Genomic DNA, 26,666 nt, shown 5'->3' on the forward strand with positions numbered 1-26,666 from the left:
GGCGGGGCGCTGGACGAGTCCTTCGGTGTGGCCCCCGCGCCAACACGCGCTTCTGCTTCCGGACGTCGGGGCAAGAAAGTCCGCGGGGACCCCGCAAATTTGGGGTTCCCGCGAGTCCAGGTCCCCGCGAGTTCCGGGCCCGAGCCGTCTCGGTCCGCGCCGTCTGGGGCCGGCGTCCAGCTGCTCCAGCTGTGCCGGGAGCGCACGGGCCGGACCGGCGCGCGGTCCCGGAGGGGAGGGGGGCTGTCTGCGCGAACATGAGGAAGCCCGACGGGAAGATCGTGCTTCTGGGGGACATGAACGTGGGAAAGACGTCGCTGCTGCAGAGGTACATGGAGCGGCGCTTCGCGGACACGGTCAGCACGGTGGGCGGCGCCTTCTACCTGAAGCAGTGGCGCTCCTACCACATCTCCATTTGGGACACCGCAGGTGAGGGCGCCTCGCGGGCCCCCAGCGTCCCGGAGCCCCGCGGGGACCGGGCGAGGGTTCCGGCTGTGGGTAGCGTCCCCAGGGCCCGGGTCCTCCAGGGCAGGGGTCCTCCAAGGCAGGGCCCCCAGGGCCGGTTCCCCAGGGCGGGTGTCCCCGGTTACCTACAGGGTCCCCTCCTCTCACGGCAGGTGACCGCATTTCAGGGATCAGGCACCGTGCACGTTCCCACTTGTCCTCTGCTGGTTGGGAAACTCTTAGTGTTCAACCTCGCGGTGTATTTAGTGACGATGCGGTCGAGCTTAGAAAGCACCCCTGGCTCCAGGGAGGAGGCGTGTCCCTTGTGTGCCCTAGGGTGGTGTCTGGCTCCAGAGCGCCAGGGGCCTGCCCTGAGCCTGCAGGTGATTGCCCGACTCACTTAAGTGCTATCGCAAACATTTCTCATTTGATATCTGCAACAACCGTGGGGGGTGAGCAAGGCTAGTGTAGTAACCCCCCCCCCCCCCCCCCCTTTTTTTTTTTTACAAAAGAGGAAACTGAGGCAGGAGCCTTCTCCTGCAAGGTTCAGTCAGGAAAGTAGGAAGCAGAACTCAAGTGTCTCCTCGCTCAGTCCCAAGCATATCTGCATCTTCCCGTTTCTTTATCACCTGCTTGATCTCGGCTCTCAGATGTTATGGAACTTGGAGCTGTTTTCTGCAGCAGCGTTTTTAGGATAGGTAATGAATTATTTTTAGTGTGTGTAGTATTTATGATTTTCCGAAAGTACAACTTAGAAGATCTTGATTCAAGGGTTCAGTTTACAATGGCAATATAGTGTTGCAATAGAATATAGGCCCTTCCCCACGAAAAAGAATAAGTACATAAGAAACTAAATAGTATGGCGTGTTTTCAGTGGACATTCTTTTTAGAAACCTGCAACTTTAAGGTCTGACTGTTTAACTGTCAGCACTTTAAACATGACATAAATACCCAAAGGTCCTGTCTAGACTTTTAAAACTGCCAGCTTGGGCACACCCGTCTGCCAAATAAACGCGATTTTAACTAATTCTCTATTTCACTTCTCTTCCTTCCTTCCTCCTTTTTATTGCCGTCCTTTTTGTTGTTATGGCAGTTAAGGTCTTGACTAATTTATTACAATCACGCTGTAAAAATAGCATCTTCCCTGCTCTTTGCTCCAGTTCAAGGCCACAGAGTGAGGTTCTCTAAGATCCTTTACGCCTAAGCTGACTCTAGCACTAAGCCTTTGGTAGCCGTGGATCGCAGGCTCTAGAAGTCAAGTCGAATCAAATCAACAGGACTCATCTGCTTGTTTTCGACAAGGCTGGCCCTTTTGTTCCTTTTGATGACTGGGTGGCCTCTTGCTGTCCTTGGTTTACAAGAGGATAATGCAGAGATGGCATTGGGGATCCAAACCGAGAGCCCTGCGGTGGCCACGGTGAGAACCTGCCCTTCACCACCAGGTCCTGGTGTTTCTGAAACAGGAGCTGACCTGAGGTGTCAGATCCCGCACCGCCGGCCTCTGTGGTGAGGCGTCGCAGTGTCATTTTGGCTGGTCACTTTCTTCTTTACTGATAAGGACACGATGCAGCCAGAATCTCGATCACCGGAGGGTTTGTAGTACAGCTAATGAGATGTCCGGGATACTTTGTTGGGCTCCTTGGGGAGTGACTCATTTCCTGTCTTGCCTAAGGTGTCGCCTCCTTGTTCCTGGAATCCCCAGCATGAGCTCAGTCAGGTCCCTGGGCTGTGGGGGCGGCCAGGCCCTTTCTCCCCGTTGTCAACCTCCTGTGTACACATGCTTAGGCTCAGAGTCAGCAGTCACACAAGCTACTTCTGTGCCTGGCTCCCAGTGACTGGGGTTGTGGGCCACTTGGAGGGCAAGGAGGGCTCTGAATATAGATACCTTTTCAGTCATCCTCTTGGGAATTCAGAAGTTTAACTTTTAAGGGATCCTCCTTTTGTCTTGCTCTTATATTTTCTGTCTACTCCACATTGTTTTTTTTAAGTTGTGTTCATTTAAATTTCCAAAACCGAGGCAGAAAGATGAGAAGAGCTAGAGCAGTGGTTCTCAACCTTCTGGCCCTTTAAATATAGTTCCTCATGTTGTGACCCAACCATAAAATTATTTTCGTTGCTACTACATAACTGTAATGTTGCTACTGTTATGAATCGTAATGGAAATATCTGATATGCAGGATGGTCTTAGGCGACCCGTGTGAAAGGGTCGTTTGACCGCCAAAGGGGTCGCGACCCACAGGTTGAGAACCGCTGAGCTAGAGCAACCAGTGGTTCGCAGACCACTACTGGTGGTCAGTGAAGTCCGAAAGGTTGGCGACTGCTGAGCTAGAGGATGGACTGTTTTTTAATGCTGCTCTTGGTTGCATGGGGTGGGTGGGGTGGGAGTGTGCGGGTGTGGAGGGTATTAGGTTTTTTAATAGTAAAAGTGATAGTAAGGAGTGAGAGTTTCTGTTTTACCCTTGGCATGGATCTCATATGTGGAATCTAATGAACAACATAAACTAATGAACAAAAATAGACCCAGAGACATGGAGACATTGATCAGACTGTCAAACCTCAGAGGGAATGCAGGGGAAGGAAGGTGGAGAGATCAATGAACTCATGTGCGTATGTGCATAACCCATGGACACGGGCAGTAGGATGGTGAGGGCTTGTGGGGGTAGGGGTGTTGGAGAGGGCAATGGGGGAAAAGGGCCCATATGTAATACTTCCAACAATAAAGATTTATTTAAAAAACAACAACAATGTACCTGCCTGCCTGAAGCCTGCAGGGCAGAGGAAGCTAGAAGGGGGAGATTTGTCCAGGTGCGGGGACTCTCTTTCCATTGTGCCTTCGTGGCTCCGCCCTTACTTACTTGGGCAGCTGGACGTGGTCACCCAGATATGGTTTGCTAAGTCCCACAAGCAAAGGGAGGTTGGCCGGAGATGAGACAGAGCCCCAGCAGAACGTACTGCTACCTGGGCAGCCTAAAAAGATGTTGCCCTCTGTTCAGCAAATGTAAACTAAGCCCCTACTGTGTACCTGGGCTCTGTGTCAGGCTCTGCTCCATAGCAGCGATTTTCAGCCCTTTTCCATCTCATGGCACACATAAACTAATTACTAAAATTCTGCGGCACACCTAAAAACACATCTTTTGCCCATCTGTAAAAAAAAGGTATAATTTTGATTCATTCACCCGGATGGCTATGGTTGTGTTGGCTATTGTCATTTTTTTTTTTTTTTTTTTGAATTGGAAAAGGGGTCAGTGCCCCTGACTAGATAGTCAGGTATTGCATGTTTTGAAAATTCTTGCAGCGCACCAGTTGGAAATCTCTGTTCTACAGCAGTGACAAGCTGGCCAGGGCCTCAGTTCCGTGGGCTTTAAGCTCCAGAGGAGAGGCCAGCAGAGGAAATAAAGTGGCATCACTTCACACCTGGTCGTTGTTTTGAAGAAAACACAGCGGGGCTGTGAGAAAGTGACCGTGTGCCTTCATAGATCCCATCACCTGACCTGGAAGGCTTGACACCCTCCGTGTTTGTCCCTCGTTTCTCAGGGCTGTAGCCCCTGGAGGGTGGGGGATATGACTTATGTCTACATCCCCAGTATCTGTCTCATGAAGACCATTTTCTGACAATCTATCTCCTTTCCTTCAGTTTCCAGCAGCATGCGCCTCATTTCCCTTCTCCGTGCTTTCACTTGTAGTCTGTTCATGCCAGTCGGGCTATTCTCTAAGATGAACTCCATGCTCCCTACTTGGTTTTTTTAAAATATATTTTTATTGATTTCAGAAAGTAAGGGAGAGGGAGAGAGAGAGAGAAACATCAATGATGAGAGAGAACCATTGATTGGCTGCCTCCTGCACGCGCCCTACTGGCGATGGGGCCTGCAACTCAGGCTCAGGCCCTGACCAGGAACTGAACCTTGACCTCCTGGTTCATAGGTCGACGCTCAACCATTTAGCCACACGGCTGGGCTGCTCCCTACTTCCCTTTCAGCTCTTAGTAGTACAGTGCACTAGGGGTTCTGTGAACACCTCCTCAAAGAAGTTATTACAGTGTTCTTGCACCTCTGCGTCGCTCACATGGCTGTGTGATCCCTCTGCGTTTAGGGGTTGTTCTGTGGATTCCAGTACAGGTTGAGCAGTGCTATGGGCTGGCTGAAAACCGGTTTATTTTGAAGCCTGAGCACCGGTCCTTATGCCGGGAGGCCCTGATCTTAAAAAACAGAACAAAACAGTTAACCTTATCCTTCTCAGTCTCCAATATCGAAGCTAAATATCCAGCCATTTGTACCCGAACCCTCCCTATCCCACTTTTAAAAGACTTGTGATTACACCAGGCTCATCCTGATAACCCAGTGTAATCTTGTTTTAAGGTCAGCTGGTTAGCAATTTTAATTTATCTGCACCCCTATTTCCTCCTTACCATGTCACATAGTATATTCATAGGCTCCAGGGGTTAGAGTGTCTTTGGGGGGTCGTTGTTCTGCTGAGCAGAGCCATTGACCACATGTGTGACTTTGTGGCTGTGTCACCTCTGTCCACCTCACTTTCCTTGCCTGTAGGTAAGGAAACAACTGTAGCACCTACCTAGAGTGTTGTCAGGAGTCAATGAGTTAATATTGACAAAGTGCTTCCAATGAGGAATGAGGAAGCTTTGTGTTAGTGTTTGCTAAATGAACAATTGTCTCTTGGCCCTGGGTCACTAGGACAATGAGGGCCACCAGCAAACATGTCACAGAGGGAGAAGAGAGGGAAAAGTAATTCTGTGTAGTTGGTTTAAGATCTTCCTCTTGACCAACTTTAGTGCAACCCAGGAGAGGAGCTGGCGTTCCGGGTTATGCAATCATGGTGCCTGGAAAAGGATGAATATAATTGCCCGTACCTGTGAAGTTAGCTAGGAGGGGCCCACATCTGCGAAGGACGGAGTGGAGCACATGTGAACATGCTGGAGGAGACAGACCCTGCATGTGAGGACCGCAAGCCCATCATCATTCTTCCAGTCTGCACGGAAGCCACAAGCCCAGCCCCATAGGCAGCTGTTCTAGATCTAGGGGATGGCGGAGATGCCATTTCCAAAGTGATGCTGCTTCAGGTAGGAAAGGTGGCAGTGTTGTGAATGAGCCTAGAGCACAGCTCTCTCTGACAGGGACCCCAGAGTTACTGACCATTGATCCTTTGGAATGGCCTGTGAGGACTGCATATTTTAAAAAGCTTTGAGAGATTGGTACAGAAGTGGGTAGATAGCATAAAGCAAATGTGGAGCCGGGGGGAGGACTTATCTCTTATTAGATTAGAGCAGCTGCCCAGTGACTTATGAGGCCGTGATATGGCAATTCTCAGCCTGACAATCAGTGTTTGTGTGACAGGAGAGCATCTGATGGGTTACACTCCCTTTCTCAGGTCAGAGGAATGACCTGGCCCCTCACCAGTCATTGTAAATAAAGTTTTATTGACACACAGCTGTGCCCAGCATTTACAGACTGTCTGTGGCTGCTTTCCCGTTGCAGTAGTGGAGCTGCATTGTTTTAACAAGAGACTGTAGCACAGAAAGACAAAACTATCTGCCCTTTGCAGAAGCAGTTTGCTGACCCCTGGTTAGGTCATCCAAAGTGGAAAGCACTTCTCTAAAAGTCTTCTGTAGTTACAGAAGCTCTCCAGTGTTAGCATTCAATGATTGAGTAACTCATGATTCAGTTAAACGCAAGTAACATTCAAGTTTCTCCTGTGCGTGTCTGATCTGAGCTAGACTAGAGTGAGGGTGAGGACCTGAATTTAAGACTAGCATGAGCTTCTGACAAAAATTCTTGGAAATAAATCTTAGTTGAGGTTTGGGATCTGGAAGCTAAACATGCAAAGCCTGTGTTGTAGGAGGGTCCATAACTGTGTAGGGGAGTCCATGTCTTTGTAGGTGGTCCCAAGTCTTTGTAGGTGGGCCATGCCTTTGTAGGTGGGTCCATGTCTTTGAAGGTGGGCCCACATCTTTACTGAAGATTTTGAATGGGTGTCTTTGAGTGCAAGTCCTTCTTTGCAGAATTCTTCTGTTGTTGTTTTTTTATTTTTTATTTTTACCAAAAGCAGTGGCCTGAATATGAATGTGGATATTAAGATAGGTGGAAGGAAATCGACTGCTGGGTTCAGCAAGGCAGACAAAGTGCCATTATACTGAGAGATTGCTGAGGACAAAGGCCGCCTGTGAGCCACTGCACGTGCTGGGAGGTCCCCAAGCGTCCTCCTGGAGGGGGCGCCAGGAATTCTGTGGGTGGGAAGAGGTATTAAGGCTCACTAGTGAGGTGTTGATTCAGGAGAATTTAACTAATAAGGTCAGTCATCTTCATTAACTAATAATGCCCGAATCACATTTAATGTCTCTGGAAGATAATGGCATGCTTTGTTATCTTGAAGTTTGCAGGGGACATAGAAACTCTCTGATTCCAAATTGAACTTTCCCCCCACTTGCTTCATTGAGACCTCATATAACTTCCCTTTCTGCGAAAAAAGACATTTCTCTCTCTCTCTCTCTCTCTCTCTCTCTCTCTCTCTCTCACACACACACACACACACACACACACACACACACACACACACACACACGTTTAAACAACTGCTTATTCTTAGAATACTGGCTTAATCATTGTGATGACAGGCTTTCACGGTCCTGCCATCCTGTGCCATTGGCCTAGGCAGGTTCCGGTGTTCTTTTTACCCCGACTGACCCAGACTCCTGTCTCCTCTGTACGCTGCTGAGGGGTGTTTCTGTTGGGCCTCTGGATCCGGGAATGTCCCCCTTCAAAGCCCCTCCCAGCCTGGATTATCCTTCCTCCTCTTCTCCTGTAGCCCAGACAGGTGCCTTAGAACTTAGCCAAGGGCACTAGAGGCATTCCTCCTTTTATTCCATTTCACTTTATTGTGCTTCGCAGACATTGTATTTTCATCACCATTGAGGCAAGACCCTGTACCAGCAAAAAGATTACAACTCACTGAAGGCTCAGATGATGGTTAGCATTTTTTAGCAGTAAAGTATAGTTTAATTAGCTATGTCCATTGGGGTTTTGTTTTCTTTTCTTTTTTTAAAAGACAGGTTTGTTTCTTTGTTTTTTTCCCTTTAATATTTTTATTGATTTCAGAGAGGAAGGGAGAGGGAGAGAGAGATTGAAACATCAATGATGAGAGAGAATCATTGATTGGCTGCCTCCTGCATGCCCCTTACTGGGGATCAAGCCTGCAACCCGGACATGTGCCCTTGACTGGAATTGAACCACAGGCCGACGCTCTATCCACTGAGCCAAACCGGCTAGGGCCCATTGTGGTTTTCTTTAGGCATAATGTTATTGTTCACTGAATAGACTGCAGTATAGTGTACACATAATTTTTATTTGTGGGAAAACAAAAAAAATGTGCATGACTCACTTTACTGCAACATTCACTTTATTTCGATAGTTTGATATCAAATCTGCAGTATCTCTGAGGTATGCCTGCATTTGTAATTCATCACATATGCCCGTCTTCCTTCTGATCTCACTTCACTGATCTCTCTCTCCCTGGGAATATCCCCTCTCCTGGCAATGCCCAACTTGAGTTTTATCTCATCTTTCAGTGTCATGGTTTGCGAAGCAGTCCTTGGTCATTGTAGCGGAGGAAGAATTCCTCCTTCCTCCAGGCTGTGCTACAGCGTGACCTGGTGTTCTTTATTGTGTTCTGCCTGTTATCTGTTTTTGTTACCTGTTTGTTTTATCTCTGATTTACAAACTCCTGGAGAGAAGATTGGGTTTTATTCATTTTTATGCTCTCTGTAGAATCTATCATTTTACTCTTCAGTATCTTTTTTAAAGCTAAGCTTTTGCTGAGTGAAATTGTTGAAAGCAATAGGAGAAATTGGGGGGTGGTGGTGTGCTGAAATCCCTGGTTTTATTTTCTGAATGTATTGACTCTGAATGATAAAATCAGCATAATAACACAGCTAAAATGAGGCCGTTGTGTACCTGGTAAGGCAGCACTGGTCTGTGGTGTTAGTTATATGTGTCTTTAACCAACTCTTGAGGGACTCATCTCTTTTTACTTTGATATCATTACAAACCTATGTAGACACGAAGAGTAACACATCAGGACATCTGCTTCTGGGAAGATGGACCAGATGTGCTTTCCCCTACTCTCCCCACTAATTGCAGCTAAAACGTTTGGAAAGTTACATACAAAACAAACATAAGAAGATTCTGAACAGTGGAGAGAAGAAGGCAGACTGGCCAGGGGCCTTGAGATCCAAGGAATGGCACAGTGAGGTGAGCTCCCCGGGTTTTCTTTCTGCTTCATTTACCCCAGACATGCAGGTGGCGTCAGAGGAGGTTGAGTTAGGGACTCGAGCTCTCATCCGCACCAGGTGGTAATGAGCCCTCCCACTTTGTGGTGCTGGTGGAGGCCATGTGGGGAGGTTGGACTTGTGCCCCCACCTATCAGGAAAATGTCCAGGCCTGCCCCAGCCCCCTGAGCCCCTCTGAGGTTGTACCAGAGGGAGCCAGCTAAAAATGTAAGATCCAGAGTCTCATAGCACAGTATGAAAATGTCCAGGTTTCCATCAAAACTCATTTAGTATGCAAAAACCAGGAAGATCTCAATCTGGATTTTAAAAAAGTCAGTCAGGCCCTGGTCAGTGTGGCTCAGTTGGTGAGGCATCATCCCGTACACTGAAAGGTTGCTGATTCGATTCCCAGTCAGGGCACGTGCCCGGGTTGCAGGCTCAAACCCCTGTAGAGGGCATGCAGAAGGCAGCCAATCAGTGTCTTGCTCTCACATCAATGTTTCTCTCTCTCTCCTCCTTCCTTCCTCTCTCTGTGAAAATCAATAAAACTGTGGTCGGTATTGTTTGTAGCAAAGACGAGACGGTTCTGACCATCGTAAAAGCCATTATTCGGCTTTGGAGTTATCGAAGGTGCTTAATTTCCCAACGCAGCAGTAGTCATTGAAGTTGGCATATCCATTGTAGGTCACCATGTTACAGGGCAGGAATGGAAACTGTAGAGTCTGGCATAACCCTTAAAACTAGAACAGGATTTAAAGGACAGTTTTCTCAGCCGCTTCCTCTTTCAGATGAGGGGACAGACATAAGAAGTTATTTGTCCCCCATCCAGTGGCTAGTTAATGGCTAGTTGGTGGCAGAACAGGGGCCGGAGCCAGGTCTGTGACTCAGCCACCCTTCCCTGCTGCCTTTCTCGCTGTTGCTGCCATGTACACTTATTTAATTTAGGGGCATCTGTGCTTTGAGAGTCTCCCTTACTGCAGCCTGCTAAGAAACCAGGGCAGTGTTCCTGTGGAAAACTTGCTTGGGAAGTGTTTTCTGAAAGGTTTCGAGGTTGCTAATGGACAGCCCTTCCTGGAGGCTCCTGCTTGTATTAGTAGCAGGGATTTCTACTGGCTTCCTGGGAATCAAATATCATACTTTTGGGCCTAGCCTTTTTTTTTTCCCCGATTGAGAGAGAGAGAGAGAGAGAGAGAGATCAGTTGCCTCTCATACACTCCCCGACTGGGGATTGAACCTGAAACTAGGTATATGTCCTGATGGGGAATTGAACCAGCAGCCTTTCTGGTGTACAGGATAATGCTCCAACCAACTAAGCCACCTGGCCAGGACTAGCCTCATTTATTTCTTACAACTACTTTGTGTGGTTGGCACTTTTATCGCCTCCCTTTTGCAGACCGTGAAGCTAAGGCCCAGAGAGGTCACGCCGTTAGCTCAGGTGGCCCTGGGTGCTCAGGAGCCTGGCTTTGAGGTCTGCTTTTTGTCTTATGTTAGTCTCTGTTATGGCCTTTCTCTCTCTCCTCAAACAAACAAAATGTATATACTACTGGGAAACGTGGGAAGCATGGGAAAATTGCTATCAGTTTGCATTTTTTTTTATTTCTTTGTTTTCTGAAAACTAGAGGTGCACTTTAGCTAAATGCTGAATGTTACAATTTTAGTAAAAATTCTAAGCCATGAAAAATTTCCAAATCAGGCATTTTCTTGAAGGACTCGTGACTTAAGTGGAATTAAATAAGTAATGCAATATAGCTGTTCAAGGCTGTTCTGTGTAATGCTAGTGCTAATACACCAAGTAGTGCCAAAAGGTTAGAATTATGGTATTACCTGCTCTATTCTGCCTTGAATTATTTAAAATAACACATTTGTTGCATCAGAAGAACGCATTGTGCCATGTTCTAACTGAAGTTGCCTTAGCTAGTGCTCTCATGTTTATTTTTGTATTCTGCTAGACTATTTCCCTATTTATTTTTAAAAAGTTTTAAATTTTATTATTAATAGCCTTCATAGGCGTCTAGAGTTATCTTGTGGTAGATAAACATTTACACCTCATTTAAGAAGTTGTTTTGTTCTGGTTGTACCTGAAATGCTTACCTTTACCTGAAAGCAAGTGTTCAGATATGAAGAATAAACCTAATGGCATGTTTGTAATGCCGTTTGTATAGGCTGACTAGCTATCATGAAGCCTGTGGCCTTACAAAGTCCTTCAGGAATCCTCCACAAAATCCTCTCCACAGCCTCCCCAAGATGAGGCTGTACCACAGATTCTGGCCCATTAGTAGCTGCTGCCTACATAGCACTTACTGTGTGCCAGGACAGTGTAACTCTCCATTGCAGCTCATTAATCCTGTCTAGGACTCAAGCAGGTAGCCAGGTAGATCCCCTGTAAGTTCACATGAAGCCCGAAGGGGCTGAGCTGGCAAGCTGCCCTGGTGTTTTTGCACTTAGTCACCAGGCCCCGCTGTGTCCTTCACAGAAGTGACATCTACTCTAATGTGAGAGTCAACCAGGACAGCGTGCTCAGATACGCAATCTGTGTGTGTGTGTACAGGATGTGACGGTACATTCTGTTTAGTGCACAGTGTGCCTGTGAACTGAAAAAAATGTTGCTGTGCCCCAAAGTGGTAAGTTAAAAATAGTTCCAACTTTGGAGCTGTCTCATAACTAACAAGATTAATGTATTAAAATGTCTGTTCAACCAGCGCTTTACCATGTAGAATTATATGCACTTTATACTCGTTTTCATGTCTGAGATGTGCATTCTCATTTATACAGAGCCAGCTAATCCAGTATATTATGTGACTTGAGAGGGGAAGGGAGAGGGATAGAGAGAGAGAAACATCAGTGAGGAGAGAGAACTATCAATTGGCTGCCTCCTGCATGCCCCCTGCCAGGGATCAAGCCCAAGACCCAGGCATGTGCTCTACACCGGGAATCGAACCATGACCTCTTGGTTCCTGGGCTGATGCTCAACCACTGAGCCACGCCAGCTGGACTAAATAACATCTTTAATGTGTATTTATTTTCATATCTGTTTGAGTGTTGTGATTTTGCCTTTTCTTAAAAATTGTCTTTTAACATGTGTCAGGGTGGAATTGCTTTAAAAAGTGCTTGACCCAATTTTGTTCTTGCTCTGATAGAAGTTAGAGGCCCTGCAGTGTCATTAAACCCGTATTGTTTGGCAGTTCCATATCCAGGCTACTCATACCACTGATAGTGACGTGAGCTGCTTAGTCTGGAGCGGGGGGTGTCCTTGAGCAGCTGCATGAGTATACTGGGCCTCTTTAAAGATCTGTAAAATGTGCACACAAACAGTGGGGAGAATAAAAGTGTGTGTGTGTGTGTGTGTGTGTGTATGCATGCTTGTGAGTATACATGTGTGTTTATATGTGTGCACTTGTAGCTTGCCATTCTGCCCAGCAGAATGCAGTGAAATCTCACTCAGCGTCAGCTCTGATGGCAGTTCCTAGGAGGATCTGTAGCAGACTTGGTTACAGGAAGCGGATTTAGTTGACTCCATAAAAGTGGTGAGGACACGGAGGCCCAGGGAGGCTCAGGGACACCCGCATCAATAACCAAGACCGGAGGAAGCAGTTTCTCCTTTTTGACTGGCAGCCTGTCCTAAGAAATGAAGTCAGAATGAGTGGAGGATGTTTTAAGTATTTTCTAAGTTCACGTCATAACCGGCACTCTCCTGTGAGGATCTTGCATTGTGCGTAGGTAAGAATGGTGTGTGACCCTCATATCCCGGCGCTTTGCGAAGTAGCAGTGTGTGCAGCTGTGTTGTGCCTGGGCTTTTTATAAACATTTTCCGTGCTGTTTGAGGACTTTGTTCTTACTCTTCAAAGCTGGCTGATGTTGTTTCCTTCACTGCACATCTTTCTTTAGTAGTGGCCAAAGCAACATTCCACCTAATTAATTTCCAATCTGATTAACTCCGGTTAGTTACTGTGTGGCCACAGGTCCCAGCAGCTCAAGAGTGGAGGTTTCCAAAGCCTGGCAAGGCTTTTCAGCTTCCCTTGGCTGAGCAACCTGCATCTATGTCATGGCTATTACCAGACACAAAATATCAGGAAGAAGGCAGCAGAGGGGTGAAGTGCAAAAAGGGCAAACTCAGGTGTGAGGTGCAGAGTCAGGTGTCTTAACACTGTATCTCATCTTGAATTGATGAGAGCTGCCCCAGACGGCTCCAGGCTTGACAGCATTTGGTCCAAAAGTGAAGTCTGTGGGCAGCAGCAACAGAACCCAAGCCCCACCCAGACCTCTGCATCAGAATCTGCATTTCAACCAGATCACCAGGTGATTCATGCTGGTTTAGGTAGATGAGCGGTAGCTTTGGGTAGAAATCAGGCCTGAGCTGTCTGCTGTTCTTAGTAGGTACTATTTTTACATGCAATTTTCTCTCACACATACGGAATTTTTAAAATTGTGGTGAAATACACATAAAGTAAAATTTACTATTTCAATCATTTTTAAGTGTACAAGTTGGTGGCATTAAGTATATGCACATGTTGTGCAAACATCACCTGATCATCTCCAAAATTTTTCTTCTTCCCAACTGAAGCTCAGTACCCATTACCCACTAACCCGCACTCCCCCTTCCTCCAGCCCCTAGTAAGTGCCATTCTGTTTTCTGTCTCTATGAATTCTGTCTATTCAGAATTATTTAAAATTTCTACTTCCATATACAGCATATATTTAAATAGGATCAACTAAGCTCTAACAAAATGCTTCAGTATGATTGATTTAAAAGGGGTTTTGAACTGTTAAATTAATAAAATTATATCTAGTACTCCCAGTGTTGATGAAAGTCCAAACCTATAGAAAAATGTCATAAAAGTTTATTTGAGCCAAATCTGAAGACATGACCAGTAGCAAGATCTCAGTGGATTAAGAAAATGCTCTGGAGAATGACAGTTTTGTAGTTCTCTTTATGCATTTGCAATCAAAGGAGAAATATAAGGAAGGTTGCATGAAACTCGTGGTGGTCGATTAAGTAGGCGGGAGAAAAAGTGGGGAAATATCTAGTGTTGGATGAACAAAATGGTGAGACACATACTTCCTTTACTTTGGTGGGTATAGGATGGTGAACATTTGCTGTAAATAGACATGGGGTCATGGCAACACAACAGTGAGTTTTGTGGTCTTGTGCTCTGGTGTCAGTGGTGGTGCCTCTGAGGGGTGTGGAAAAGAAAATTACTCCTGACATTCCAAAGGTATATTATCCTAGAGGCATAAGGATAATGGATAGGGTGGATTATGGTAGAGATTGACCTTTGCTAAGGAAGCTACAGGCCTGGGATTTGACTACCCATCATTACCTGCCTTAGGAATTTACGATCAGACCCTCCTGTGGGGTTACTTTCGGTCACCGAGGTTGTCAGGCCTGCCATGCGACCCACCTGAGCTCGTCAGGCCTGCTCTGTAGTCCCTTTTACATTCATACCCGGTGACCCCCGTCATCCCTGAAGGCATTCCTGATTTTCTAATGGCTGTCAGCAGATAATGTGCTTTTCAGGGAGTTTTATTAGGACACAGTCAATCTGTTAAGCAAGAGAGGACTAGACATAGTAAACATCTGTACAATCATTTGTTGCCTTAGGATGGTTCAGAAAGGGTTTAATATGCTGCGCTAGTGATAGAATTAACAGGAAGGCATTTATTCTCTGGTGTGTGTTTCCGCGAAGACTATATTATGGAGAAGAAAAAAACTATTCTGTGTAGCAAAGCTGTTAGAAATAGCTGGTGTACTTACTGAGGGGAGTACTCCAGGTAAGAGGCTATTCTAGATAACGTGATACTTCGAGAAACCCTTAATAGACTTAAAGCATTTCCTTAATATGGTATTTGCAGTTCAGACTTGCGCTTAAAACAAGTTCCAACTCGCTTTGAAAAATCTGAAATGGTTTTAGTTTCCTGTTTTAATAAGTAGAGAATTTAGCAATTAATTGAATTTTTCATTGATAATCTCATCCTAAACATTAATTACCAGAGGGCAACAGTGTATCTGTGGAGGGACACGGAGATTGGATTAAATGTCCTGATATGTGAGGGTTTTTGTTAATCTGTTATATAACTGTACTTTCTTTGGATTTGCCTCTTTTTCTTAATTATAGAGTGTTAAAGAACATGTCTTTCAGTTATTTGGTCTTGTTATTGAATTATTCTTAGTAAATTTATGTCTGAAAAGAGTGAAGAAATTGAAGGATTAAACTCCAGTTATCATTCTATAACCTTAGTAATAATTTCAGAAAGCCCAATCAGTGAGTCACAGGTAAGGGATTAATTTATGTGCAGTTAATTTTTTGAGTGGTTCCTGTGACATGCATATTCTTTGGTTTTAGTTTAATCTTCAGATTATCAAACAGAAACAATAGAAATGACACAGGCTGCTCTAGGTAAAAAGTCATTGTATATGTACTTAAATGTGAAATGAAATCCATTTTTTCTGACACATTCTCTCCTTTAGATGTTGCTATTCTATTAGTTAGAAATTATTTTGGGTGTGGATTCCCTTATTTATAAAAGGAAAAACGTCTCATTTTACCAGTTTGGGTTTGGATGCCTGCAGTTAAAGAGTTGCCTGCTGACCGGCAGTTACATCCTCCAATGCTGTTTTTCATTTTATTATGAGTGTGAGCTGTGGGCTTCCTAGACTAAGAGTCATCCTCCTTGATGTCATGAAGCACAGCTATGTTTTTAAATTCCCTTTAATGGCCACAGACTATTGAGAGCAAAACCAAAGGAACTATAAGTGTAAGCAACTAAGTTGGATTATTGGATTTTAATTATTAGCTTATCTTTAAAATGTTATCTAATCACCTCCTTTGTGGCTGTAATTCATTAATAGATGTTGAGATTTCAAGTCTTCCTCTGGCAGAAAAAGAAAACCCAAAACATTCATTCATATTGTAGGCCAGGATGTATTTCCTTTTAATCTCCTACTCTTTACTATCCAACTGACAGCTGTTGGCTCAGCGTTTCGGTGAGGATTTTCCTGTGCGGTCGCCAGGGCAGTGGGAGGAGGCTGGTCTCAGGGTGTTCTGCTAGGAGATGGGCAATTCCCACCCCGGCTGGTGAGGCCAAGATAAGGCTGTAGATGAAAAGTGCCTCGTAGGCTCCAGTCTGCAAACAGCCTTACCACCAAGTGAGAACAATGAACAATTCATGCCGCCCTGTCCACACCACCCGCCTTGCTGGGAGGAGACAGCTGTCTTGTGAGAGCAGGTTCTACCCGGAGGACACGTGCTTTTTGTCTGGTTTATCTTGCCTTTTTGGGTTTGCTTACTTGCTGATAACAGAGGCATAACAGACATCATCCCATTGTTTTTTCTTCTAGACTTTTTTGGAACCCAACCCCCTCCCCTCCCAGCCCGCCGTCAGGGTAGGACTAGAAGCTGAGGGTAGCATCGCAACTTGGAACAGGAATCTGGACCCTGGGCTCTGGGTTCAGGTGCTGCCTCGGCCCTTGCTGCCTGTGTGTCCCTGGCCAGCCCGTGTTCCTCTGAGCGTTTTCATCAGGCCTGGGGGGAAAATGCCACAGCAGCCTGTCCTGGTGGGTGGGAATTAAGTGATTGACGGTGTAAAGGGCTTGTGCAATGCCTGGAAGTAGCAAGAGCTGTAAAAGTTTTAGCTATTGGAATAGTTATTGCCGTTCAGTGTACTCACTTTAGGAGCTAGAATGGCCTGCATCTCAAATCAGCACCTGGTCTCGTCTGTCTGCGTGATGAGGATGGAGCCCCTTATCCCGAGGGAACTCAGCTGGCCACTCCGTCATGGGACACTTGTACTTTTCACAAGAGCTCTTGTGACAGCTTCCCCTCTCAGGATGCAGCCCATCTACTGCTTCTTTGACCGGATACTTCATTAGTTTCTCTTTGATATATTTTCCAGTGGTTACTACCTCTTCCTCCTGGTATTTCTCAAGAAAGACAGGAACTAGACTTGGATGATTTGTTTCTTCTCATGTAATTTAGAGGGTGAAGGTCACTGAAGAGTATGTTTTTATTGAGGGGGGGGAGGGAAGAAAGGAGGAAGGAGGGAGAGAGGGAGAGAGAGAGAGAGAGAGAGAGAGAGAGAGAGAGAGAGAGAGAGAGAGAGAAATTAATCAATTGTCACCTGCATACACACCTGACTGGGGATCAAACCTGCAACCTGGGTATTTGCCCTGACCAGGAAGCCAACCCTCGACCCTTCAGTGCATGGGACGATGCTCTAACCAACTGGGCCACACCAGCCAGGGCTGAAGGTCATTTTTTATAGGCATCAGGTCGAACTAGAACCAGTGAAGCAGGCGTAGGCATTTCTGTCCATGTGAACTTAGCGTTGTAATTTATGACTTGTTTTCGGGGAGTCAGCAGTTTTGCTGACTTTGGCTCAGGAGTGGCATATGACACTTCATCTTTATTGAAGTTCACTGTTATCTGCACCATCCTTATCACCTTCTCCAGTGTGGGTCATGGAGGTTCATAAAGTACCTAGCTTTTTCTTCTGCTGGGAGAGGGAAGAGGAGGTGGCGAGGGGAAAGAAGCAGAAGTTTCTCCCGGCAGCTTGGCCCCTGCGCATGGACATTGTTCTTGTTCGATTCATGACTGTTGGTATCGGTGAATGACGAGGCCATCGGCTTGCAGTCCAGCTCGTACCTTAGTGGAGCCTGAGTCTCCTGGGGCTGTCATAACCAAGTCCCCCACACTGGGGGGCTTACACAGCAGAAGTTATTCTCGCAGCTCTGGAGGAAGAAGTCTGAAGTCAAGGTGTCAGCAGGTCAGGCTCTTCTCTCTGAAGGTTCTTGTAGGAAATCTGTTCCTGGCTCTTCTCCGAGCGCCTGCTGGTTGCTGGTGTTCCCGGCTGGTAGAGGCGTCACTCCCGTCTCTGCCTGTGTCTTCACATGGTCATCCCTGTGTGTGTCTGCCTCTGTGTCCCTCCTCTTATTATAAGGACACCAGTTATATTGGATGAGGTTGCACTCTAACGACCTTATCCTTACTTGATTACTCCTACAACAGCCCTATTTGCAGATAAGGTCCCATTCACAGTTGCTGGGGATGAGGGCCTGGATGTATCTTTGGAGCCACACCACTCAACCCACTACAGATGGTAGGAGACTTTAGAAATCCTCCTTTATTTTTTTCTGTTACATAATTTTAATCTACAATGAAAGACTTTTTTTCTTTTTCTTTTATTTATTTTTTACTTTTTTCCTTTTTAAATGAAATTTATTTTTTATAGGACAAAAAACAAGAATAAAAGATAGAGAAAAAAGGAGATAATTTCAAACCCAAGAAAAAGAATGGAAATGCATTCCTTGTCCCATTCCCCATCTCCCTGTACTGGGCCCACCCCACCCACCCCAGTAAAAGATGTTCCTAGACGCCTATTTCAGAAAGCATCATTCCCATGGTTACTGTTTAGCTGCCGAGAACCCAGCAGGAGAGGACTCGTGTACTTTGGCGGAGTTCACACTTTATTTTGAAGCCAGCTAGGAGGTGCCCGAAATTATATGGCAGAACATTTTAATTATTGGATCTTCACTTAGAAAGAGACCTGGCAGGCTAGTGAGGGCAGACAAGGGATCCTTCATGAAGAAGTAACCAGTTGGGGTCAAAGTGATACTGGCAGTTGCTGAAAAGCCCCTTCCTGGTCACTTCCCCTTGTTCCCATGGAGCTGGTGGCCAGTTTGGCTGAGAGACGGGGCCTCGCACTTACTGGGGTCCTGGAAGTGGCCCAGCTGTGGGGGAGGGGCTGCAGGGCATTTTCTCTTTATGGAGGGAATCAGTGCCTCCGTGGAGGTCTGGAGATGGAGAAGCAAGAGGGAAGACAGGGATTCTGAGACAGTCCCACCCTCTGGAGGGTCTGGCCTGCACAGCAGCCACATTCCCAAAGGGACATTTCCCAGAGAAACACGTGAGCAGCTCCAGGTGTGTTGTCAGGAAAGGGGGGTGGGGGTGGGATTGGCTCACATGATTGTGGGAGCTGGCAAGTCTGACATCTGTAGGGCAGCAGGCTGGAGACTCAGGTGTGATCTTTATAGCTCAGGTTGTAGCCTGAGGGCAGAATTCCTTTTTCTCCAGGAAATCTTAGTCTCCTCTTAAAGTCTTCATCGGATTGGATGAGGCCCTCCCACATCACGGAGGGCAGCCAGCTTTACTTAAAGTCAGTTGATTGCAGATATTAATCCCATCTAAAAAATACCCCCATGGCAACATTTAGACCACACAATTGGGCGCCATGGCCTGGTAAGTCAACACGTAAAATTAACCATCACACGCAGGTAGCAGGGTGGTGGCAGACTCACCCCTAGTTTCTGGAACCTCTGTGTGAACAGTAGATTCTCAGATGAAGTGCACTTGCACCACTGCCTCTTCCATTTTCATATTCCGGTGGAGTTTGCACCCACCCAATGCCGGCCCCAGGCAACCAATTCCTTTAGTCATCCTGAAGACTCATGGGTCTTTTTTCTTATTGCACAGAAAGGCTTTAAACATCTGTCCTTTGTGAACGCTTCTGGAGGTAGTTGTTGCCCTGCGCCATTCTCTAACCAGGTTCACTATCATACATACAGGCAGATGGAATGTTCTAGACCTTGTCCATGAACTTTGGCATCACACTGGGCAAAATAAAACTAAAGTAATTTTTAAGGTAGTATTTGTAATGTTGTGGTTGGCACCTGAGAGCATTGGGGAAAGGATCTTGTATTATTTTTAAAAACTTTCTGAAGTCTGAAGGGAATCGTGTTGCAGCTTGCTGTGTGCTGGGGATCCTATTGCTGTGTGTGCCCTGATGTTTCTGTGTGATCCCAGCTCTGCTTCTATGGATCTGAGTGTTTTTCCTTCCTCGTGTTGCAACATTGATGCTTTTGTGGGCTCAGGCCCAGTGGGCATTCTGCATCTGGCAGGGTGTTTTCAAAGTTCCTCTTTCTTGCAGAGGTGGCAGTTGCCTTTCCTGGTAGACCTTACTTCTCAACTGGATTGAAGTAAGCATTTCGATTCTCCCATCATAAAGCTGCCCTTTTATCTCTCACTTTCCCCGCGCAAGCTGGTGAGGGTCACCTCTGGCTGCACATACTAGTCACCAGGGGAGATTTAAGAATGGTTCTGGTACCCACACTCTCGTCAGATCCTGATTCATGTGCTCTGGGGTCGGGGGGTCCAGGCATCAGTATTTTAAAAAGTACTCCCTCCACGTTTAGGACACGCAGCCAGTGTTGTAACATGATTTCCGATGGCTGTACCACCATCCAGTTATTTATGAGACTGACGCGCTACCTACTGCGCTAACGAGGCACCTCCATCCAGTTATTTAAAACCCTTTCAACAAAAATGTTACCGTGCTCAGGGTGAAAAGCTGGCTGTCTGGAGGATGGGGACGGAAGAGGAGAGAAGGCGAGCAGATACTTTGTGTTCACTTGTCCAGCAGCTGATGGGGGTTATTGTGGGCCGCTGACTTTCCTCTGCCCGTGCCTGTGCTGGGCTGGGCCATTTCTCAGTTCTCCTGGCACCGCGATAAAGTGCCCCTGGAATTGGGGAGGAGGTCATCCTTGGAAAGTAAGCCCTGCAAGAATAAGGAAGTTGCAGGCGTGTGGTCAGCTGTAAAGTGACCAGCAGGTCCGAGGAGACAGCTTGTAAATGTGCTGGCGAGGACACACGGCACAGTGGTCCTGGGATGGCCCTGGGATGGCCCTGGGATGGCGGAGTTTCTCCTTAGGCTTGGACGAAATCTGATGCGTGATTTAAACAAACGTGTGTAGGGTGTAACACCTGCTGGGCACAGCTCCAGGCAGTTGACCTGTATAAATTAGTTCTGGTCTCACAACCATCCTTTGGTGATGAGAAGCTGAGGCACAGAGAGTTAGTGACTTGCCCAAGCTCACACTGTGGGGATTGGCATGCAGGTCGTCCACAGACTCCCTGGTACCCGGGACAGTCCTGGCTCTGGGCAGCACCATGCCTGCTTCTGTGGTCCCCTTCCTGTGCCTCAGTTTCTCCTGTACTGGTTAATGGGTGGACAACAGATGATGTGATTTAAACAGCAACTTTTACTTACTCTCTTTTCAGGCTAGCGTATGGGACTCCACTTCCTACTTCCTTTAGTTATTGTGGTTTCCCTTTGGGTTTTATTATTACTTACTTCTTTAGTTTTTTTTTTAAAGGCAAATCAGATATTTTTATCTGGAAAGGAAAACTATTTTAGGCATAGGCATGAGCACAGTGGCCTTTTTGTCCTGGGTGAGCTAGGCTACAGACTTGGAAAATTCCTCCCGGGATAACTGGAATTCCACTTTCCTCCCCTTGATCACTCTTGTGAAACACAGCGGGTGGGTGCTGATAACACCGTTAGCTGTTGGAAACCTCAAGATGCCTGGGTCGCTCTACCTCTGATCAGTGCCTGAAAGGAAATCACGGCTCAGGGGTGAGGACGGGGCGGCATTTCTGTCATTTCTTTGTAACTAGCGCTTGCCGTTGCCAGTGGTAGAGGTGTCTTGACCATCTTCTCCCAAGGGGGTCCATGAGGGGATGGGCGAAGACTGTGTAGTTTCTGTCTGCTGGCCTGCAGTGGAATTTGACACGAAACTTATAATGAGATGATCAGGCTTAGGGCTGGCCTGCTGTGGCTGTGCTAAAGGAAGGAATTTTGATTTGCGGGTGATGAATTCCAGAGGACGACAGGCTGGCCCCTCCCAGCACCCGGGATGGAGGGCGTGGTGGCTGTAAACTGGCCCTTCACTTTCACCTTCTAGATCCTGCAGGGCAGGACGCCCCCTCCCAACTCCTGCCAAACCTGTCCCGGCCTGGTCCCTCCATCTCACCTCCGCCATCAGATGGTTTGAGGAGGCACTCGGGGCTTTTTTCGGAGAGGCAGGGAGCCCTGGCTCTGGGCGAGGAGAGGACAGCTGGCAGGTGTAGGTCCGTGCTGGGCCTTCTCCCAGGACGTGGGTGTCTTTCTCAGCAGGTGCTTCTCTCCAGGGCCGGCCACAGGGGCCACCAGCCTGCCCCCTAATGAGGCAGTGCCACCGGGCCTGTGTCGGAATGATCGGGGTGGAACTTGTCCATTCGGCGGGAAATAGTTGTTTCTTGGAAAAGGACATGAAGCTTATACAAATACATGTGTGTAAGTATCATGCCTTTAATCCGTGTCCCAAAGACCCAGAGACGAGGGGACCTTCATTTCTTTGGTGTCAAGAATCCTTTTGTGCCCGAGTTGCATGAGCGCATGATCTTTCTCTGAATGCTCTATTTAAGTGCGTGCCCTAGAATACAAAGTTTTATCAGGAAACCAGTCTTCCTTCACCGAGGGCAGGTCTCCTCGCTGTCATGATGTTTAAGTAAGTGGCGATCTGCATAAACACTTGATGACGCGGTGGCAACTGTGATGCGAAATCGAAAGCCTCTGTGTTTCTACGGGTGACAAAACCACAGGTATTGTTCCTTGATATCGTTTCTGGTTTGGTGCCAGTATGTCTAAGAGGAGGAAATGCTCAATCTCAGAGGATGTTGAGGACGAAGATGGCATTCTTTCCCCTGTCCAGGTCATGGACCTCTGGGTTCTGTTCCCACTGGAGTCAGCAGCTGGGCTCTGTAGTATGGGGCGCAGTTACAGTGTTCTGGCCAGGTTTAAGCCTCGGACTAATGAAAGGACAGGGTCCTCTCATTGCCACGTGCAAGTCCCAGCTGGAGGGCAGGGCCCTCCCAGCACAATTATAGCCAATGGCTGTGGTTGTAAGCTTGAACCTATGGTCCAAACACGTAGCCCCACGTGCCTTGTGGCAGAGTTCAGGTGCATATAGTTAAGTGAGGTTGGAACTCACGAGAATGCTGTAAACAACGTGATCACGCCCCTACTTTGCCTCGTGGCATCTGCTATAAAATAAAGATACTGCTTGTGGGCGCTGGCGCTGTCTCCTCATCAGGGAGCAACGTCCCACCAAGACCCAGCTTTCATTCTCTTATCTGTCTTTCCTTAATCCGCCCCCCCCCCCCCCCCCCCACACACACACAGTTTACCTTTGGCCGCAACACTGTAGCCCAAACGGAAAAACTGCAGGCGGAGTCACAGAACTTCCTCAGAAACAGGTTCGGATTCCAGCCGGGGAGAGAAGCTGTAAAAGACACCCTAGAAATAGAGTTAACTCTCCAAGGGACCCTGCGAGTGTCAGCAGGCAAGCTAGCACTGTGGGTTCAGAAGGCCCTGCTAAGCTCCTCCGGGGAGCGTGGGTGCCCAGGGCGCTTGGGTCCAGTATGGGTTGTCGTCCCGCCATCCAGGGGTGTGGAATCTAGTGGCGGAAGGAGGGCTGATTAATCCTGGGGCCTGGGACGGCTTTGGGAGGAGGCCTCGTTTTTAAATGTACAAATGGTCCCTCCTGGAGTCAGTGTACCGCCTCCCCACACAGGGAACAAGAGAAGGGAAATGAAGGGCGCCTGTGAAAACAGGGACACCACACTGATGAGACTTGGCCTCCGGAGACCCAGGAAAGGGGGCCCACCGGGCTTGCCGCTTACCCGGGGTCTGCACCTGTAGCAGGTTTCTAATGTTGGTTGTTGTTTTGCATATATTACACATCTATTTCATCGTCACAACTCTGCAAGGTGCTGTTATCCGTCCCATTTCACAGAAGACAAGGCTAAATCTCAGGTGGTTAAGTAGCCTGCCGCTGGTCCTGGACCCATGCCCGCTCTCCACCCCTATTCGTCCTTGCATCTGAAAGCAACCCGTCTCAATGTGGCTTCTTTAAATCCTTAGTCGTAGGGCTGTCATTTAGCTGGATTTCCGACGAATCTGCATGACGGTTGTTCTGTAGTTTAGTTGTAGTTTTGATGTGGGTTTTCTGATGATTAGACATGGGGGAATAAAAGTATTTAGGTCTGATGAAATTTCAGATCTTTGTGGGTTTAACACATCCCTCCCCGCTCTTCCCCTCAGTCTGCAGTTCAGAGTAAAGTTGGGAGTCGAGTGCAGGTGTAAGTGAAGCTTCTGGCTTGAATGAGGCTTCTACCATTTTGAAAATCAGACCAAATTGTTACAAAACAAACTAAGAAATCATATATAAGAGAAAAACGTGTGTGTGTGTGTGTGTGTGTGTGTGTGTGTTTTAAAGGGATGGGGGTAAATTTGTGGCTTCACTAACTCAACACATTTATGCTCAACACATTTATTAGCACCAGATACATAGGGGCAAGTAAAACCACATGGTCCGGCCCTCCCTACTGGTAGAGAGACAAATATTAACTGCAGAACAAAGCGTGGACCTGCGATTGTGCTGAGTGGGGGAGCCAGAGCTCAGAGGGAGTGTGAGGGGCCGGAAGTGTGTGTGTGTGTGTGTGTGTGGGGATGATGGGACTGGAAGGGGATCAGGAACCCCCTGGGAAGTGACGAGTGGTCAAGTGGATTGACGAGTGGCTGCATCCAGGCAGCTGGACAGGAGCGAAGGTCTGGGAGGCAGAGCAGGACTTTGGGCGCGGGCGGCTGTGTGCACCTGTGTGAAGGCAGGCTTGCCTGGTGCCGTGTAGGACAACTGCGATGCTGAGGTGTGGCACAGATGGCGTCCAGCATCAAGACCCATGGTAGGAGCATTTTATTTAAACGCGTTCTTTTAAAATGCAAAACCGGGAACAAGCCGTGCAATTTTTAATTAAAAAGAAAATAGGGGAAGCATTATTTCAATTCGTAGAGGTTCTGCTTCCCGGCATATGTTGACAGTTTGGCTCAAATAAACTCACAACAATTCAAAAAAGAAAATAGGGCACGGGTATCTTCTTGGTCTCGGAAGTTAACTACAGTGCGTGACGAGGTTGTGCAGGAATCACTTGCAGTGGGGATGGGCCACAGTCCTCCAGAGGGACAGGGCCCTGCACTTAGATTCCGTGGCCTGGGCGCGTCACTGCTTTCTTTCTTTCTTTCTTTCTTTCTTTCTTTCTTTCTTTCTTTCTTTCTTTCTTTCTAATATATTTTATTGACTTTACAGAGAGGAAGGGAGAGGGATAGAGAGTTAGAAACATCAATGAGAGAGAAACATTGATCAGCTGCCTCCTGCACACTCCCTACTGGGGATGTGCCTGCAACCAAGGTACATGCCCTTGACCGGAATCGAACCTAGGACCTTTCAGTCTGCAGGCCAACGCTCTATCCACCGAGCCAAACTGGTTAGGGCTCGTCACTGCTTTCTGCGCACCAGTGTCTCCACCCAGCTCAGCTCCAGCCACACCTACACTTGGGGTGACAATTCCATGGTCCCCCCCGGGGGTTTCTGTGTGTCGTGGTTGGTGGGTGCGTCTGAGAGGAGAGATAACCACATCTTTCTGTTCCTTCCCCCCGCCAGGGCGGGAGCAGTTCCACGGCCTGGGCTCCATGTATTGCCGGGGGGCGGCCGCGGTCATCCTCACCTACGACGTGAACCACCCGCAGAGCCTGGTGGAGCTGGAGGAGAGATTCCTGGGCCTGACGGAGACGGCCAGCACCGACTGCCTCTTCGCCATCGTGGGGAACAAGGTGGACCTCAGTGAGGAGGGGGCCTCGGAGGGCTGCGAGACGGAAGGGGCCAGCCCCGGGCCAGCGGGCGGCAGTGCGCCGTCCAAGGGGCCCAGGCAGGTGCGGCTGGAGGAGGCCGTGGCTCTTTATAAAAAGATCCTGAAGTACAAGATGCTGGATGAGAAGGACATGCCGGCCGCGGAGCAGATGTGTTTCGAGACCAGCGCCAAGACCGGGCACAACGTGGACCTGCTGTTTGAAACCCTGTTCGACATGGTGGTGCCCGTGATCTTGCGGCAGAGGGCGCAGGGGCCGCCGCAGACCGTGGACATCTCCCGTTATAAGCCGCCTGAACGGACCAAATCTGGGTGCTGTGCCTGACCCTCAGGGGCCCCCAGCCCTCAGTTGACACAATTATCAAGGAGCGTGGGCAAGCGAGCTGTGGTCAGGAGCATAGAAACTCAAGGAATTCCTTCGTGCCCACGGAGGAGCAGATCCGAGTGGAAATGACAGTTTGTTGTTAAGAGAAGGTCAATGTGAATCGTGGCCTCTGCATCCTGTGCTGGGCGGTGGGGAGCTGCAGGATCTGGAAACTGTTGTCCCCGGCTGATCCTTTCCTGACACCGTGGCCTTGATGGAGGGTGGCTTGGGTGGGTGTGCACCTGTCTGAGCACCTGTACGTCTTTCATGCTTGTTGTTCTCAGATGGTTCTCTTCACTGTGACTTATCTTTGGTCCTATCATTTGGAACTTGTATCTGATGCATCACAAAGATTCTCCACATGTTAATTTATACAAAGTCAGGAATCACTGTTTTTATACTGGTTGTAGCAGCGTGAACGACACATATTATTAAAAAGAATTTTGAGAAGACCTTTGGTGTGGAGACTGCATTGCTTTAGACTTTATTTTGTGGCCTCGGTGGACTCCTGGCTGGGGGCCCTGGGGAGATGCTGTGAGTTTAAAGTACTTCTCGCTTTAAAAGCTGCATTGAATCCTTACAAGGTCCAGCATATTTAGATCAGCCCATCTGTTTAGTTGTCTTGATGACATGAATTCCAGTAAAAACAAAGCAAAACTGAAAGCTCTTTTTCTGCTAAGGTCTGCTTGGGTCACCGGGCAGTTACTGAATCAGAAACCCCATTCTGCTGGTTGGTGGGTGCACTGTTGTGTTATTAGAAGATGCTAAGGCGGGGAAGCTGTGAGACAATAGGTTTCGTTTTCTTAGAAACGTTATTGAGAACATGTAGGCCAGATGTGGGGACCTCTGGTTGGGAAAGAGATGTCTCAGCCGGCTCAGGCTATTGTAACAAGATACAGACGGGGTGGACCAAACAGCAGACGTTTGTTTCTCACAGCATCAAGGTGCCAGCCCGTTCTGTTCCAGGGGAAGGCTCTCTTCCAGGCGCAGCCTCCTCGACGTGTCCTCACTGGCAGAGAGAGCGAGCTCTGGTCTCTCTTTCTTTTAAGGTCACTGCTGCTATCATAGG

General features: G+C 47.7%; 1 protein-coding gene across 1 annotated transcript; it reads left to right on the plus strand.

Annotated features, from left to right (window-relative positions):
* Positions 1-26,050, plus strand: RAB20 (RAB20, member RAS oncogene family). Its single transcript, XM_036300535.1, has 2 exons — positions 1-429; positions 25,029-26,050. The coding sequence occupies exons 1-2, from the start codon at positions 258-260 to the stop codon at positions 25,556-25,558; spliced, it is 702 nt and encodes a 233-aa protein (XP_036156428.1). The 5' UTR covers positions 1-257; the 3' UTR covers positions 25,559-26,050.
* The last annotated feature ends 616 nt before the right edge of the window (positions 26,051-26,666 follow it).

Source organism: Myotis myotis, unplaced genomic scaffold (assembly GCF_014108235.1).
Source record: "Myotis myotis isolate mMyoMyo1 unplaced genomic scaffold, mMyoMyo1.p scaffold_m19_p_3, whole genome shotgun sequence".
Lineage (NCBI taxonomy): Eukaryota > Metazoa > Chordata > Mammalia > Chiroptera > Vespertilionidae > Myotis > Myotis myotis.